General features: G+C 32.6%; 3 protein-coding genes across 4 annotated transcripts in view; 1 reads left to right on the top strand and 2 right to left on the bottom strand.

The window, feature by feature from the left end:
• The window catches only part of ImpE1 (Ecdysone-inducible gene E1), a 131,172-nt gene that overhangs the window by 75,560 nt on the left and 40,800 nt on the right, over positions 1 to 14,812 (top strand). The window lies entirely within an intron of this gene.
• Positions 5,950 to 8,265, bottom strand: LOC143199495 (uncharacterized). The gene has a single exon (XM_076409332.1). The coding sequence runs from the start codon at positions 7,987 to 7,989 to the stop codon at positions 6,070 to 6,072; it is 1,920 nt and encodes a 639-aa protein (XP_076265447.1). The 5' UTR covers positions 7,990 to 8,265; the 3' UTR covers positions 5,950 to 6,069.
• LOC143200039 (uncharacterized) lies at positions 9,675 to 11,791 on the bottom strand. Its single transcript, XM_076410283.1, has one exon. The coding sequence runs from the start codon at positions 11,705 to 11,707 to the stop codon at positions 9,734 to 9,736; it is 1,974 nt and encodes a 657-aa protein (XP_076266398.1). The 5' UTR covers positions 11,708 to 11,791; the 3' UTR covers positions 9,675 to 9,733.

The following is a 14,812-nucleotide window of genomic DNA, read 5'->3' as shown; positions in this document are numbered from 1 at the left end:
ATATTCCAAACTTGGAGGAATCATTGATGCTCCATGGTGTATTCATAACGACAATTTACCTAAGCACTGAAGATAGAAACTGTCGATAACATTATCAAGGACTTTGCCCGAAGCCATGAACAGAGACTACATCAGTATATTAATGATGGGCTTCTTCAGCATCTAGATAATGATGGCTTAGTTAGAATATTAAAGAGAATAAAACCATTTGATCTAATTTAGTGAAGTTATAAGTAAAACTCAGTGCATATTAGAAACAATTCCACAATTGTTAAGTCCAAAGTGTCTATCGTAGAGTGGGTACTTTGTAATTTTGATATTATGTATGCGCCTGTAACCTAAACTATATTCTATTATTTTAAGCTGCTAGTTGAACTTCGAATGAATTTTGAACGATCTACAACAGATGAACATTTTTTCTCAGTTTATTATTGAAAATTATTGTTTTTACTTATTAAATTATGTAGGATTGACATTTAGGATTCAACGGCAACATTTACTTGAATTTTATTTGAGTGTAACGGAAACACATACAACGGGGACTTCTTGAATCGACTGTACAAGCGATACTGCAATCGCTCTTGGTGGCCATAGAATTTGAACTGCAAGTCTTTGCTTAAATTCCAGTTGACTATATTAGGTTAGTTTACAGCACCTCAGGCCATACTTGGTGGCCTTGTATCCTGAAATCAATATGTGTGCCAGAAATCACAGATTAGAGGCGTTTTCTAAAGCATAAATGTTTCCATCACTGCTTGGGAACTCCAAGACACTACTGTTCGTGGCCTTACAAACTCAGTTACTTTTGGCGAAACTCCTATAACTCTGCCTTCTTTCCTTGCCAACTTGTTTCTTTACTTGATATATCAGTTAATTCCAGTCCATGGAGTTAATTGAAAAAAAAACGCATTATGATTTTCATGCAATACTATTGTTTTTGAAATGTTTTTAGAATTTAAAACACAACCATAGATTTTACTATATCAATATGAATTTTCAATCATGTTTATTTGTATCCATTGTAAACTATATAGGTTTTATTCAATTAAGAGGACTTAAGGCTTATTGGATAAATTAATTTATTTTGTATTCTTTTATTTATATATAGATATATTTTCTTATAATATAGCAGTATAACAGGTCAATTGAAAAGTCCCCAGCCTGACACATAGATGGTACCACTAGAATTGAATCCATATGTTTTCTAGATAGCCTCGACGCTCAAAAGATAGATGTAAAAATTTGACAGCTGTCCGATCATTAGTTTGTGAAGTATAGCATTTTGATTGAAGCAATTTTTGTTATTGTGAAAAAATGGATAAAAAGGAATTTTGCGTGTTGATAAAATATTGCTTTTTGAAGGGAAATAATGCAGTTGAAGCAAAAACTTGGCTTGATGCCGAGTTCCGGACACTCCCCCAGGAAAATCAACCATCAAGGATTGGTATGCTAAGTTCAGACGTGGTGAAATGTGCACCGAAGACGGTGAACGTAGTGGAACCCCAAAGGGGGTTTTTACCGACGGAAACATTTAAAAAATTCATAAAATGATTTTAAATGACCGTAAATTTTGATTGGCCGTAAATGAAATAGCAGACACTCTAAAGATATAAACTAACGTGTACATCACATCATTCACAAATATTTGCGTATGAGAAAGCTCTGTGCAAAGTGGGTGCCGCGCGAGCTCATTTTTGACCAAAAACAACTAAAAATCGATATGTAACCAATGGATGAAACATGGCTCCATCACTTCACTCCGATGTCCAATCGACAATCATCCGTGTTGACTGCACACGATGAACCCGCTCCATAGTGTGAGAAAACGCAACAGTCGGCTGGCAACGTTATGGCGTCTGTATTTTGGGATGCGCATGGAATAATTTTCATTGACTATCTTGAAAAAGGAAGGACCATCAACAGCAACTATTACATGGTGTCATTGGACCGTTTGAAGGACGAAATCGCCGAAAAACGGCCGCATTTGAAGAAAAAGTAAGTGCTTCACCAAGACAAATGCACCGTGTCGCAAGTCAGTAAAAATGATGGTAAAAATCCATGAATTGGGCTTCGAATTTCTTCCTCATCTGCCATATTCACCAGATCTGTTCCCAGCCACTATTTCCTGTCATCAGATGTCAAATATATTAACAGCTAATAGATAGACAGGTACTTTAATGGAAAAACTGCCTTCTTCCATAAATTGGGCCATTTTTTAAAAACATTTCTATATTCTAGTAGTTGAAATAGTAATCTGAAATTATCACTTCACATATATAGATGTAATCTATTACCAATATTCTTTTTGCTTCTCAAAAAAATCTAATAATGGTGAAAGGAAGAACGAAGAACTGCATTTGTATCATTCGTTGGACGCAAACCTTGCAAACAGTTTTTTTCATCTTTAATTTTTATTCAATCATAAAATTTGCTAAGATGAAATAACATATTAAGATGACATCAAGTTTTTAGTTCTACTAGTGAAATTTGATTATATGTAGCGCTGAAGCTGAAGACAATATCAAATTTAATAGTTTTTTTTTTATTAGGAATTTTTTTTCCACAAATTTTACAGGTGATGCGTTGGTAGTTTACTTGCTTTTAGATACTCCATAAAGCCTTAGTTTGCCTACATAAAGCGTAAGCAATAATAAAACCGTTCCATGCTAAACTTGTTACCGTTTTCTTTCTTTGTTATTCCTCTATAATTTACATGCACGTAATTTAGTCAAAATTTGTGTTCCAGTGACCTAAATAGTTTTAGGCGTTCGCGTCGAATAAAATTTGGCGACAACATCTGCAAGATTTCCCACAGAACAGTGACTTGTGGTTATCGCGCGTTTTACTTAAACTTTTGCTTAACTGGCTCTGAAACTGTAACGGGACGTCGGTGAGAAATATTCGTTAACCGTTTCATTTATAATATAAAAAATAATGCGTGAATATTTATGTAGGCTTATTGATTATAAATAGATAAAATTGGGATGCGACGCATCATAATATTATAACACGTCAATTGAAAAGTCCCCGGCCTACCATAGTAAAAAAACATTTTTTTGACAAAATTAGTTTTTTTAATTCAACATAATTCCTTTCAAGGGTGATGCATTGATTATGGCGACCCTCCAACTTTTCGATACCATTTTTGTAGTACGATTTGTCCTTTGCATCAAAATAGGCCTCAGTTTGGGCGATCACCTCTTCATTCGACGAAAATTTCTTCCCAGCGAGCATTCTTTTGAGATCTGAAAACAGAAAATAGTCGCTGAGGGCCAGATCTAGAGAATACCGTGGATGAGGAAGCAATTCGAAGCCCAACTCGCTGACTTGTGACACGGTGCATTGTCTTGGTGAAGCAGAACATTCTTCAAATACGGCCGTTTTTTGGCGATTTCGTCCTTCAAACAGTCCAATAACGCTATGTAATAGTTGCTGTTGATGGTCCTTCCTTTTTCAAGGTAATCAATGAAAATTATTCCAAGCGCATCCCATAATTCAGACGCCATAACCCTGTCAATCGACTGTTGCGTTTTCCCACGCTTTGGAGCAGGTTCATCGTGTGCAGTCCACTCGGATGACTGTCCATTGGACTTCGGAGTGAACTGCTCCGAATCATCAAACCGTCGTTGTTTTTGGTCAAAAGTGAACTCGCGCGGTACCCACTTTGCACAGAGCTTTCTCATACCCAAATATTCGCGAACGATATGATGTAAACGTTCAGTTGATATCTTTAACACCGTTCAGTTAATAACAACCATTAAAAATCATTTTGTGGCTTTTTTTAAATATTTTCGTCGATAACAACCACTTTTGGACAGCTTTCCGTCCGTCTTCGGTGTTCATTTCACCGCATCAAAACTTAGCATACCAATCCTTGATGGTTGATTTTCTTGATGGAAGTTTTTGCTTCAACTATATTTTTTCCCTTCAGGAAGCACACGCGAAATTCCTTTTTATCCATTTTTTATCAATAAAAGTTGCTTCACTCAAAATGCTATAATTCACAAACAAATGATCCGACAGCTCTCAAATTTATACATACATTTGTTGAGGGCTAACTAAAAAAGATATATATGTAATTATAGTAGCGCCATCTATGTGCCAGACCGGGGACTTCTGAATTTCCCTGTTATATTAGTGTTCGCCCTGTGGCCGAAATTCGACCACAGACCAGATTAATCATGTTTCTCCCTTAATAGTCTAAAATGATTAATTTATAAATAATACATTACTAAAATTTGTTTTCACAGTATTTTCAACATAGGATCAGATATGTATTTTATACATAATATTAATTAAAATAATAAATGTTCGTTTATTAAAACTTACTAAAATATATGCAAACTAGCCCAAGAACTAACATTCAGTAAAACAAACAGACTCAGTAAAACTCTTTTTTAAAAATTTCATTTAATTAAATCTATTTTCCATTATGTTTCAATAATCAACAATATATTGAAAAGTTTAAATTATTACACCGCTTGAACATTATAATAAAATTTCATAAGTAGAGATTATTTTCAGAACTATAACATTTTAGAGCAGAGCAGAGCAACGAATATAAAATATCTTGCCTTACTTTTATGTTATAAATATAAATATGGAATAACAAATAAAATAATACATGTTTGTATATTAAAACAGAGGCTATATGAATAAAACAATTTTGAAATTAATATTTGACCTTGGCTTATATATTAAAACAATAACAAACACAACTAGTAATTTATTTTTTACAATTTAAAAGGGCATATTAAAGGAATATATTTACAATCAATAAATTAGCTATTGATTTTCCAAAACTTCGGTCTATAAAGCAAATAATCAAAATAATTAATAAAAGGGTCAAAGAATAAAATGTCGTTTAGCCACATATCTTTTTACATTAATCATTAAACACCTTATTATTTATCAGTGCTTTAAAATGTTTATAAATATACTGTTAAAAATTCATAGTTTCTTCCATTTATCCTATGTGTTCCATCTATGCAAATTATACAGTTAGTTTCATTTAAACTCCTGTATATGATCATTACTTCATTTATATATTCATATAGTCCTTAACTATTTTCCATTTTTCTCACCTAAAGTACATACTACAATAACTATAAATACACCAGGCTCATTAAAAGAATAATTTGTTTACCCAAATTTTTAAATAAAATTGTATTGTTCCTTGCTTAATTGTTTCACTCTTCAATCTCACCCAGTTTTAGTTTGTCTTCTATGGCTTTCATTTCAAGTCACCAACAAATAAGGAATTAAACTTCTATGAAACTATTTTAGAACTGTTAATATTTTACGCAATATTCAATTTAGCTCTTGGTGTAAAAATTCACGTATTTTTTACCTGCAGTATTCAGTTAGTGCTTTGTGAAGAAGCTGATTTCGAAAATCCAAATATCTTTTAAGCAAAGAAAACAGACGATTCTTGTTATTTCGGATTTTGTTAATTTATGTTTGGGATCTAGTTATCACACATGTCGGATTCTTTCCCATCTGTATATAACATACCTTCTACTATATATATATATATATATATATATATATATATATATATATATATATATATATATATATATATATATATATATATATATATATAATCTCTATTGGCTAACAGCAATTATATACTTTTCTTAAATTTTATTTTGTTAGGTGCATGACTTAATTTTTACAGATCTTATTCTTCGAACTTAACGAAACATATATTAAATCTTAAATAAAATATCAGGAAAATAATAGGGTTTATTAAACATGTACATCATGATCACATGTATTTCATTCATATGTTTTGACTACATATGTAACACTGTATTTATTTGCGAAACTAAAATACATCAAGTAAGTCTTAACAACAACATATTAATAACACACTATTCGAAGACTTGTATTCTATGCAAAATTTAAGTGTTGAAATAGGAAAAAGGAACATCATCAAAGAGAACTTTTTATACCATATAAATATTATTTAATTCTATTTTACTTCAACTAAGATGTAACTATTAACTATTATTTTAGTTATACCCAGGATGTAGAGCAAACACAAAGGACTGAGGATCCTCTACACTAGAAGTACTGATTATTTCTCACTTGATATTTGTGATATAATAACTCAAAAATAAATACAACTGTTGCAATACCATGTCCAATAATAAGCAAGATAAAAACAAATTGGATATTTTTAAAATCCAGTGTTTTCGCGCCTGTCTTGACACTTAGATTGTCACTAACGGCAGTTCGTTTTGTCGTGTTGGGATTTACGGGAATTTTCATCCACTTCTGTGCCAATCCACTATCGATAGCTTGATATATTAAATTGTTTACTTTATTGTAACCCCAGAATCCTTTCGACATCAAAAAAATTAACGGATACGTGACCACATCATCCGGTATGTACCTCAAAAGGTGCGACGATGAACTGGAAAGATAACTGTTCATTGCATAGTCCAAATAACCTTTTTGCATCAGGATAGCAGCGTTCTGATAAACAGCAATTTCCTCCAGACAACGCGAAAAATATCTACTGTGACATACCTCAGATTCCTGAACCAAAGATGCGTCAATTTTTGATTGATTTTCGAGAAACTGTAATGCCACTGTAGCTGTGTAGATACTCAAATTATTGTACACGATGTCGGTTAGGCTAGTGTACTTTTCCTCGTATTTGTTGTCTTTCGCCAGTACGCTAATCAGGTAAGTTTGATATGCGGCATTGTAAGTTAGAGCGAACAAAAGAACCATAGATAAAATCATTCTGGGTCCGTGGGTTCTGGGTAAAGCTTGAGCTGTGAAGTTGATCGTGATCAAAACAACATTTTGCAAAGTTTCTAAGTAGTGTTTGTAAGGCCTTGTTTCATCGACAGTTTTACTAGCAATAATCACTATCAAAACTGTTGAGGATATTACTAGAATAAAAATAAGCAACCAAACATAATCTTGGATGATTTCGCCTATGCTCAGAAGACCGACAACAGGTATATGTTCATGTGGAGTACACCAGACCAACGATTCGAATCCGTAAGGTGAGCTAGAATCAAGATACTTGAATCTCTCGAAAGTTTGAGCATATCCACCCAGCGCTAGTACCACAGTTCTGTCTTGCAAATATTTTAAGGATCCCGTGGCCTTCTGATCCATGGTTATTGTCCCTGCTGTGTCAGACTCGATGAAGAATAAAGATATATTAAAGAAGTCGAAGATGTTAGTCACCATTCCCACCTCCACGCCATGACTAGAAAATTCTCTTGGATCCAGTATGGTGTTGTTGACTAAATTCACTACGTAAGGCGCTATGTTGGTGTACATTACCTTAATCTCGCACGATTTAAACTTCCTTGGTACTTTGTTGTCGTACCACTTGGTATTGTTAATATACACTCCATCCTTACACATGTCAATATGCTTGATGTTCCTGGAAATGTCATACGAGCACCGGCCATCTTGAAATGGCAACCAACTGTATACGTTAAACCAAGAATCGTTTTTTGTAGCTCCTAGTAAAAGTACAGCATTCATTATCCGGTACTTGTTTAAAGTCCTAAAGATTTGACGTTTAACTGGCTGTAGATCTTCGAAACAGGTGGTAGATATTACCAAGATGTTCGCGTGGGGATTGAACATATCTTGACTCCACAGTCTGGATAAACTAATTTCCAACTCTTCTTCATATCGAAAATAAAGTATGTAGTTATGGATGGTATTGGCTCTTCTCAGCTTGGGAAGAATTATGTCCGCGTGAGTGGTATTCGCAACAACAATCGGCCATAAATTACTCTTGGTTAATCGACGCACCAATATATTGTCGGTGAGCCTTTGAGTCTCGTTAGAGGTCCGAGATATAGGTAATGATATAAAAATAGGCTTCTGGGTAGTGGCAAAGCGAGTTTCTCCACTTAGTACACATTCTACTAAGGAAGTTCGGTCGCAAGTCCTTTCGGCTGCGACTGGAAAAACTATTAGACAGAATATCAGCGCGATCTGGTACATGTTCACTGTTTGAACTACCAACTAAAAATATTCCGAACAAAAACACTGACGACGTTGATTCTTATTTAACTCTTTAAGTCATATATCATTTTAATTTGTTTTGCTATGACCAGATAACTATCCGTCTGTTTTGATACCATTAACGATGGCATTTTTGATAAAAATCGTTACAAACATTTCTTCATTGCGTGAAATTGTTAGCGTGTAACTTTAATGGCTTTTATTTTATAGTTTTAGTATATAGAGGAATATAATATCATGGAACGCTTAATTATATCAAATATCGAGCAATAAATAGCACTAAGCCTATAAAAATCGGTATTTTTATGCAGCGAAAATAATTTCATTTTACAGTAAATCTTATTTATTAAATATATTTATTTTGATAGTATGATAACTATATTAATATACAGAGTTACAAAGTTATTGATGGCAATTATTATATTAAGAAATAAATATTTTCTAATGGAACGAAATTAAAAATGTTTAAGAATAATATCAATTAAAAGGCATCAATTTTATGAGTTATGAGAATGTTGGCCTTGAAGCATTCTTCATAAAAAATAAATACTTACGAACCTAGCTGCCAGCAGATACTATTCATTATTTAAACTACATTATAATTCTAACATAAACAAATAATGGTTTATTAATATAAATTTTATGTTATATCTAATTCATTTGTTCATTAAATCAAATAACTTAAATAATAGACAATAATAGAACGCTTATTTTCACTAAATATTGTCACTATTTCTACACGTTCTTGTGGCGTATATTTATCCATAATAAAATTCGGATGTCTACACAACACAATTGTTAAAGCGAAAGTGAACTAAACGTCCCATAACCAGGATGGCGAGCAATCAAAATAATAGCGGGACTTTTGCCCCACACTTTATAAGAAAGCAGTTTGTTTTGTGTGACTTTTTGATTTTCTCAAGCAGTAGCTTTAAATGTATCTCTGATTTCTTCAACGATTATTATTAATAGACTGTGTGATATGTTGTTATGAAATTTTGAGTAACCTACGTCATTTAGTTTGTATTTGACACTCATTCATAGCAGACAACTTCTCGAATTTAACAAGAATGGAAATATGTGATATTGGTGTGCTGATTAAGCCATCTACAAAACACATCACTGAAACCAAAGAGCGGCTTCATAAATAAGAATTTTCCATAGTAAATAAGTTATTGAGTTCTGTTGTGGTCTCACCAGCACAAACTTCGTGTAACTCACAGTGATCTGGCAGTTGGGGAATATTTATGAATTGTGTTGAAAACCACAGATCCATATTTATCAAACTTCCATTCATACACGTCTTTATTCTTAATCATTATAAAGGTATTGCATATCCCATCATAAAAAGGAAATCATCCTATTACAAAAAACTTAGTGCTCTCCAGAATGTTTCTGATAAACATTTATATATTGCATATAGATTATTTTTGAAAAACTTTAATTGACATGAACATACTTGACATGACAACTTGAAATTATGTTACTCTGAATTAACTTGAAGATATAGCTAGACGGTAATACATTTATGTTGAATGAAGAACTCATCCCTCACATAAATGCCTATATGGTCTTTGAGACAGCCTCTTATTTGGAATGAAGGAAATCAAACTACTCTCGTTAATGAATACATAGTTACAACTAATTTAATTCATTAAATACATTGTAATTTATTTAGTTTATTTTTATATTTTTCAACATCTTGTTTTAATAAAGAATACACCTACCTCTTAAATATATTTGATAGCTTACGTTGTCTAGATTTGTAAAATACAATTTCAATAAAAAATACCGCTGTTGCAACAGAGTGCCCAATAATTAATATAGAAAATGCATATTGTAAATGGTTGAAACCTAAGATATTATCATATAAATAAGTATTCTTACTGAAACCCTCGGAGTCATGTGGAAAATCGTCATTTAACCAGTTCATCGTCTGAGGTATTTTACTCCATTTTTTAACGAGGCCAGTAGCTGCAGCTTCCATTATCATCTTATTGATCCTATCTTTAGCCCAAAACCCTTTTGACATCAAAAAGCTTTGGGGATATGATACGGCATTAGTGGGAAGAATTGTGAGTAGCTCCCCAGTTAGCTTCGAATGGTACCTGTGTTGGTTATATTGAACAAAACCTTTTTGTATGAATAGTGCGGCGTTCTTGGGAAATGCTACTTGATCGAGACATGTAATGGCATTAAACGTTTCACAAAGTCTTGAATGTTTTTTAACATATTTATCTTCGACTGTTTTGTTAGAGAAATACCGTTGACTATTTGTGATGTGATACAAATCTAAATCATTTGAGATAAGATCTTTGAGCGTCGAATACTTTTGTTTAGACTTATTCTTTTCCGCTAAAACACTGGTTAGGTATGTTTGATATATGATACTGTATATTAGCGAAAATAGTAGCAGAATTGATATGACCAGCCTGATTTTCGGAGTTCTTGGTAAATATTGCACAGTATAATTAAAGAACGTGATGGCGAAGATATTTTGTAGGATTCCCGGAAAAGTTTTATAATCATTTCGTTCTGTTGGTTCTGTGATTTTCAAAATTACCACTAAACAAGTCGCAAGAATCGCCAAAATTGTTATCAATACCCATACAGTACTATGTACCATCTCACCGATGCTTATAATTTTTTCTTGTAGTATTAAAACTTGAGGAATGTACCAAACGTATGATTCGAAATTGTATGGCGCACTTAGATCGAATAATTTGTATCGTCTATATGTTTGAGCATATCCGCCGATAGCAATGTCCACGTTTTTATTGGCAAGTTGCCGTAAGACACCAACAGCACTTAAATTACATTCAATTTTGCCTCTTTGATGACCTTCCAAGAACTGTAGCGATATATTCATATAACTAAAAATGTGAGTGATGATAGTTAGGTCCACCCCATAATAAATTAGTGTGTTTTTCCTTGATACTGTTTCATTTGGTAAGTTAATAACGTAAGGAGGGTAGTTCGTGTAACTCACAATGATCTGACAGTTGGAGAATACTTTAGGAATCGTGTTGAAAATCACAGATCCATTTTTATCAAACTTTCCATCCTTGCAAGTGTTTATTTCCCTTATGTCTCTAGTCTCAATTGTTCTAGATGTATTACATCTCCCATCATAAAAAGGAAACCATCCTATTATATGAAACTTAGTGCTATCCAAAGTATTTCTGACAAATATTATTATATTCCATATAGATTCTTTACGAAAAACGTTAAAAACATTTTTTATTTTCGCAAGATTAGTTACTGTGACCTGTGGCAATATAACAAAATACTTTGACACTTTCCTGGTGAGACCCAAGCGAAATGATCCTTTGATTCTCTTAAACAGGTCATCTGTATCAGTGGAGAAATAAATATGGGTCGAAATATCATTAAATAATGTTTCCAATGCTTCAACGTTTGTTTCTTGGAAGTCACTTACTATAATCCAAGGTAATTTTTGACGCTTTATGGAGTTGACCATGAAAGATATAGTAGTACTATCATCATTTATGGGTAGCGATAGTAATATTCCTCTGTGCTCACTGGATAATAACTTTTCAGCATTAACAATACATTGAAGCAATGACGGGGTAGATTCGCAATAACTCCTAAAAAATATTTGTGAAAACAATATAATAAATAACCACATGATAAGGGTTGAGACGTGAGTGCTCGTATAGTAATGTGTCTTGTGCATGCGTTATGCTGCATTTATAACATAGTTTTGTTTGAATAAATGCAAATTAATGGGTACATTTCTTGTTAAAACGATATAGGACGCTTTGCGGGATATAATGTATGCATGAGAATGAGAAATGGGAACGATTTAATCTAAAAACGATAAGGGGAAATAAGTAGCCATATTTACCCAAGGGAATTCAACCCCTTGCCTGATTCCTTAGTTTCTAGGTGAACTGAATATATAAAGATATTTAGAAATAAACACCATTCTTAATCATTATATTATCCACTAAAGAAGAAAAATGTCTATATATCTGTATATATTCTTGAATGTATGGTCTTGAGTTGCCCACCCTTCGGTTAGTCACCGTAAATTTTATGATGTCATTTACCGACCGTATTGTCCATTAGTGCTTTCAGTAATTCGTTTGGTCCATCTGGCATCGTTAATTTTTGCTATATAATTCTGTTCTTCACCAATATTGTTGCTATTGAAATTCATTTAATTAATTTGTTTAATATTTTTACATTAAAAGATGCTAACATCACTGAAGGAGCTAAAATGTACCAAAGAACGTTAAAATGCTTTTAAGATTGTGGTTTAATTTTAAGGGATGTGTGCTTAAGATTTAATATTTGTTATATGTTACTTCGCTGAAGTGTAAATGATATATGTTATACATAAGGCCCCATCAAGATATTTTATGTCATGAGCTTTAATTTTCACGTTTAGATTTTCGTGTTCTCGATTTGTATGTACATTGATAACGAATATCATTGTCTTATTGTCATATATTGGTATTTCATAAGGGTTAAGTTAAAGAAAAGTATAAAAAAGAAGTGATTGGTGAGAGAAGATGAAGTGGTAGTGAAGAAGTTGTTTCTTAGTGAAATTAACTATATGAGGATTTTATTTATGTTCCTTATATTATATTATATATTAATCTGTTTTTAAATTATCATATATCCGCACTTTTACATATTATTTGAATTTTCTTAGTAAGACATATGAATGAAATAATAGAAAAAAATTAAAAAGTATAGCTTTTTTTTGTTCTGGCCTAAAAACCAGGCGGTGGAATGCATGACGCATACCTGGTCGCGGAGACTTGCCCTGGAGTGACAAGTTGGACCGGGTTATGTGGGACTGCCTCTGGGCTTACCAATACATTAAACCGAAACCGCCTCACAGTTGACCCCTGTGGATCACTACTGCTACTGCATTAAATATGGCACCCGCTGATCGGGCAGCCGTTATTGGGCACGAGGGCCCGGCGATTCTATTGATTCGCGAACCTGAGTTAACACACAACTGGGTACTGTTGTATGGGGGCAAAAGTTATGACTGTAGCGACGGATGAGGTCGTTTCAGCCTGGAAAAGGGGGAGAGCTTAGCGGTGACGCGGTGCTAAGCTCCCAGTATGTCGACCAGCTCGCGAACAAGCGCGTTTTCAGAAGAACTTGAGCTGATTTGTTGTTTGTGGAATGATTGAGATATGAAGTGCTTGATTTCTGGAGTGTCAGTTTCCTTATGAAACGCTCCATGACAAACCATGGAGCGTTTAATATTCTCCTGAGGAGCTTATTTTGGAAAACTTGAAGCCGTTTGACCTGGTTGGGTATAACAAACTTGAAGTAGACATTAGATTCGTAGAGGAGTACGGACCGAATTAACATCTTGTAAAATAAGCATTTGATGGAGATGGGAAGTCTGCTAGAAGGGCAGATCAGAGAAGATAGCAGGTTTGCTATCCCCGAACCTTTTTGGATTGCTTTCTGGATTTGGGAATGCCAACCGAACCGCCGGTCGAAGTGAAGACCTAGGTACGTGAAAAAGAATAACTGCGTATTGGGAATTGATCAATACGTAACAACGAACACATAAAAATAGAATAAATAATTTGCTAGGAGTTTTAAATTTAGGTAAGTTTTATATTTTGATATTTTCACGATTTTATATTAGTTTTATCTACTAATAAATATTTTTCTTGAGAGAGTGTGAACTTATTGTAAATATTGCAAATCATTGAAAATTCAAAAAATGAATGTAAATCATTGAAAATTCAGAAAATGAATGAATTATTTTAAAAAATAATAATTTTTGCCATGTTGAAAATTTAACATCCTAATGGATACTTTTTAGACTCATCAAATGATTTCTTCCCATCTATGAATTAAATTAGTAATTAGTGAATGCATTTTATGATGTAAAAAAATAAACTTTAATCAAAAACCTTTGATATTTGGTGATTTTAATGAATTGGTATTTTGTAATATATTAACTTAGTTATGTCAATATTGTTAGGAATTAATCATTTTTTAAAACAATTTTGTGTTGTTTATGAAAAATTACCTTTATCATACTCTTATCTTGTGATAGTTATACCAAAAATGTATTGCACTCTTCCCAAAAGTCCTTTTAACACTTTTTTTATTTAAAAAAAACTTGAAAACTTTTGCTCGCTACGATATTTTTACTGATAGTTAAATAGGAATAAGTTATGCTTACATTTATTCGAGCTACATGGTTCCGACTGACATGAATAAAATATGCAAAATATACGTATAATTACGGACGAAAAAATAAGACCCACTAAAATTATATGGTAATGTAGATGAAATTTGTTTTTAATTACTTTTGTTGCAATCATCCTTTTAGTACCAACTTTAGTATTATAATTTTTAATAATATTTGTAACCATATATTATATTTTAGGCAGTCCCTCGGCAATATGTACGGATTAGTTGCAATTAAGTAAATTTAAAGCTATTTATCAGGAAAAAACTGATGAATATTTAATTATTTTTATTCAGGTTATACGGAAATTTTTTTCGCGTGTAGTTAAGTTCGAAAATTTTGACAGAATTTGCATTTTTAATCACCCGTGATATTTTAAATTATAGTCAATGAACTTCCTTTAGATGGCTGCTTGTTTTTTGGCTGTTTGATTTTGCGTTTGTGAATAATTAATTAAGTTTTTTTAGGTAATATAGTTTTGTTGTTTAATCCATTTTGACTATATTATATAATATAATAGTAAATCGTTATATAATATTGTGTAAAAATAGTGTGTAATTTAGGTTTTTAAAATAGAAATTTATTAAAGAGTAGTTTACGCAC

The sequence above is a fragment of the Rhynchophorus ferrugineus genome, unplaced genomic scaffold (genome assembly GCF_030347505.1).
Source record: "Rhynchophorus ferrugineus isolate W39M unplaced genomic scaffold, kcgeb_rfMv2 rfM7, whole genome shotgun sequence".
Lineage (NCBI taxonomy): Eukaryota > Metazoa > Arthropoda > Insecta > Coleoptera > Curculionidae > Rhynchophorus > Rhynchophorus ferrugineus.
This window is presented reverse-complemented; position numbering and strand designations above follow the sequence as displayed.

What these genes read in the sequence shown, in the direction of transcription:
- LOC143200039 (XM_076410283.1), bottom strand. Translation starts at nt 11,707, where the DNA reads ATGCACAAGACACATTACTATACGAGCACTCACGTCTCAACCCTTATC.
- LOC143199495 (XM_076409332.1), bottom strand. Translation starts at nt 7,989, where the DNA reads ATGTACCAGATCGCGCTGATATTCTGTCTAATAGTTTTTCCAGTCGCA.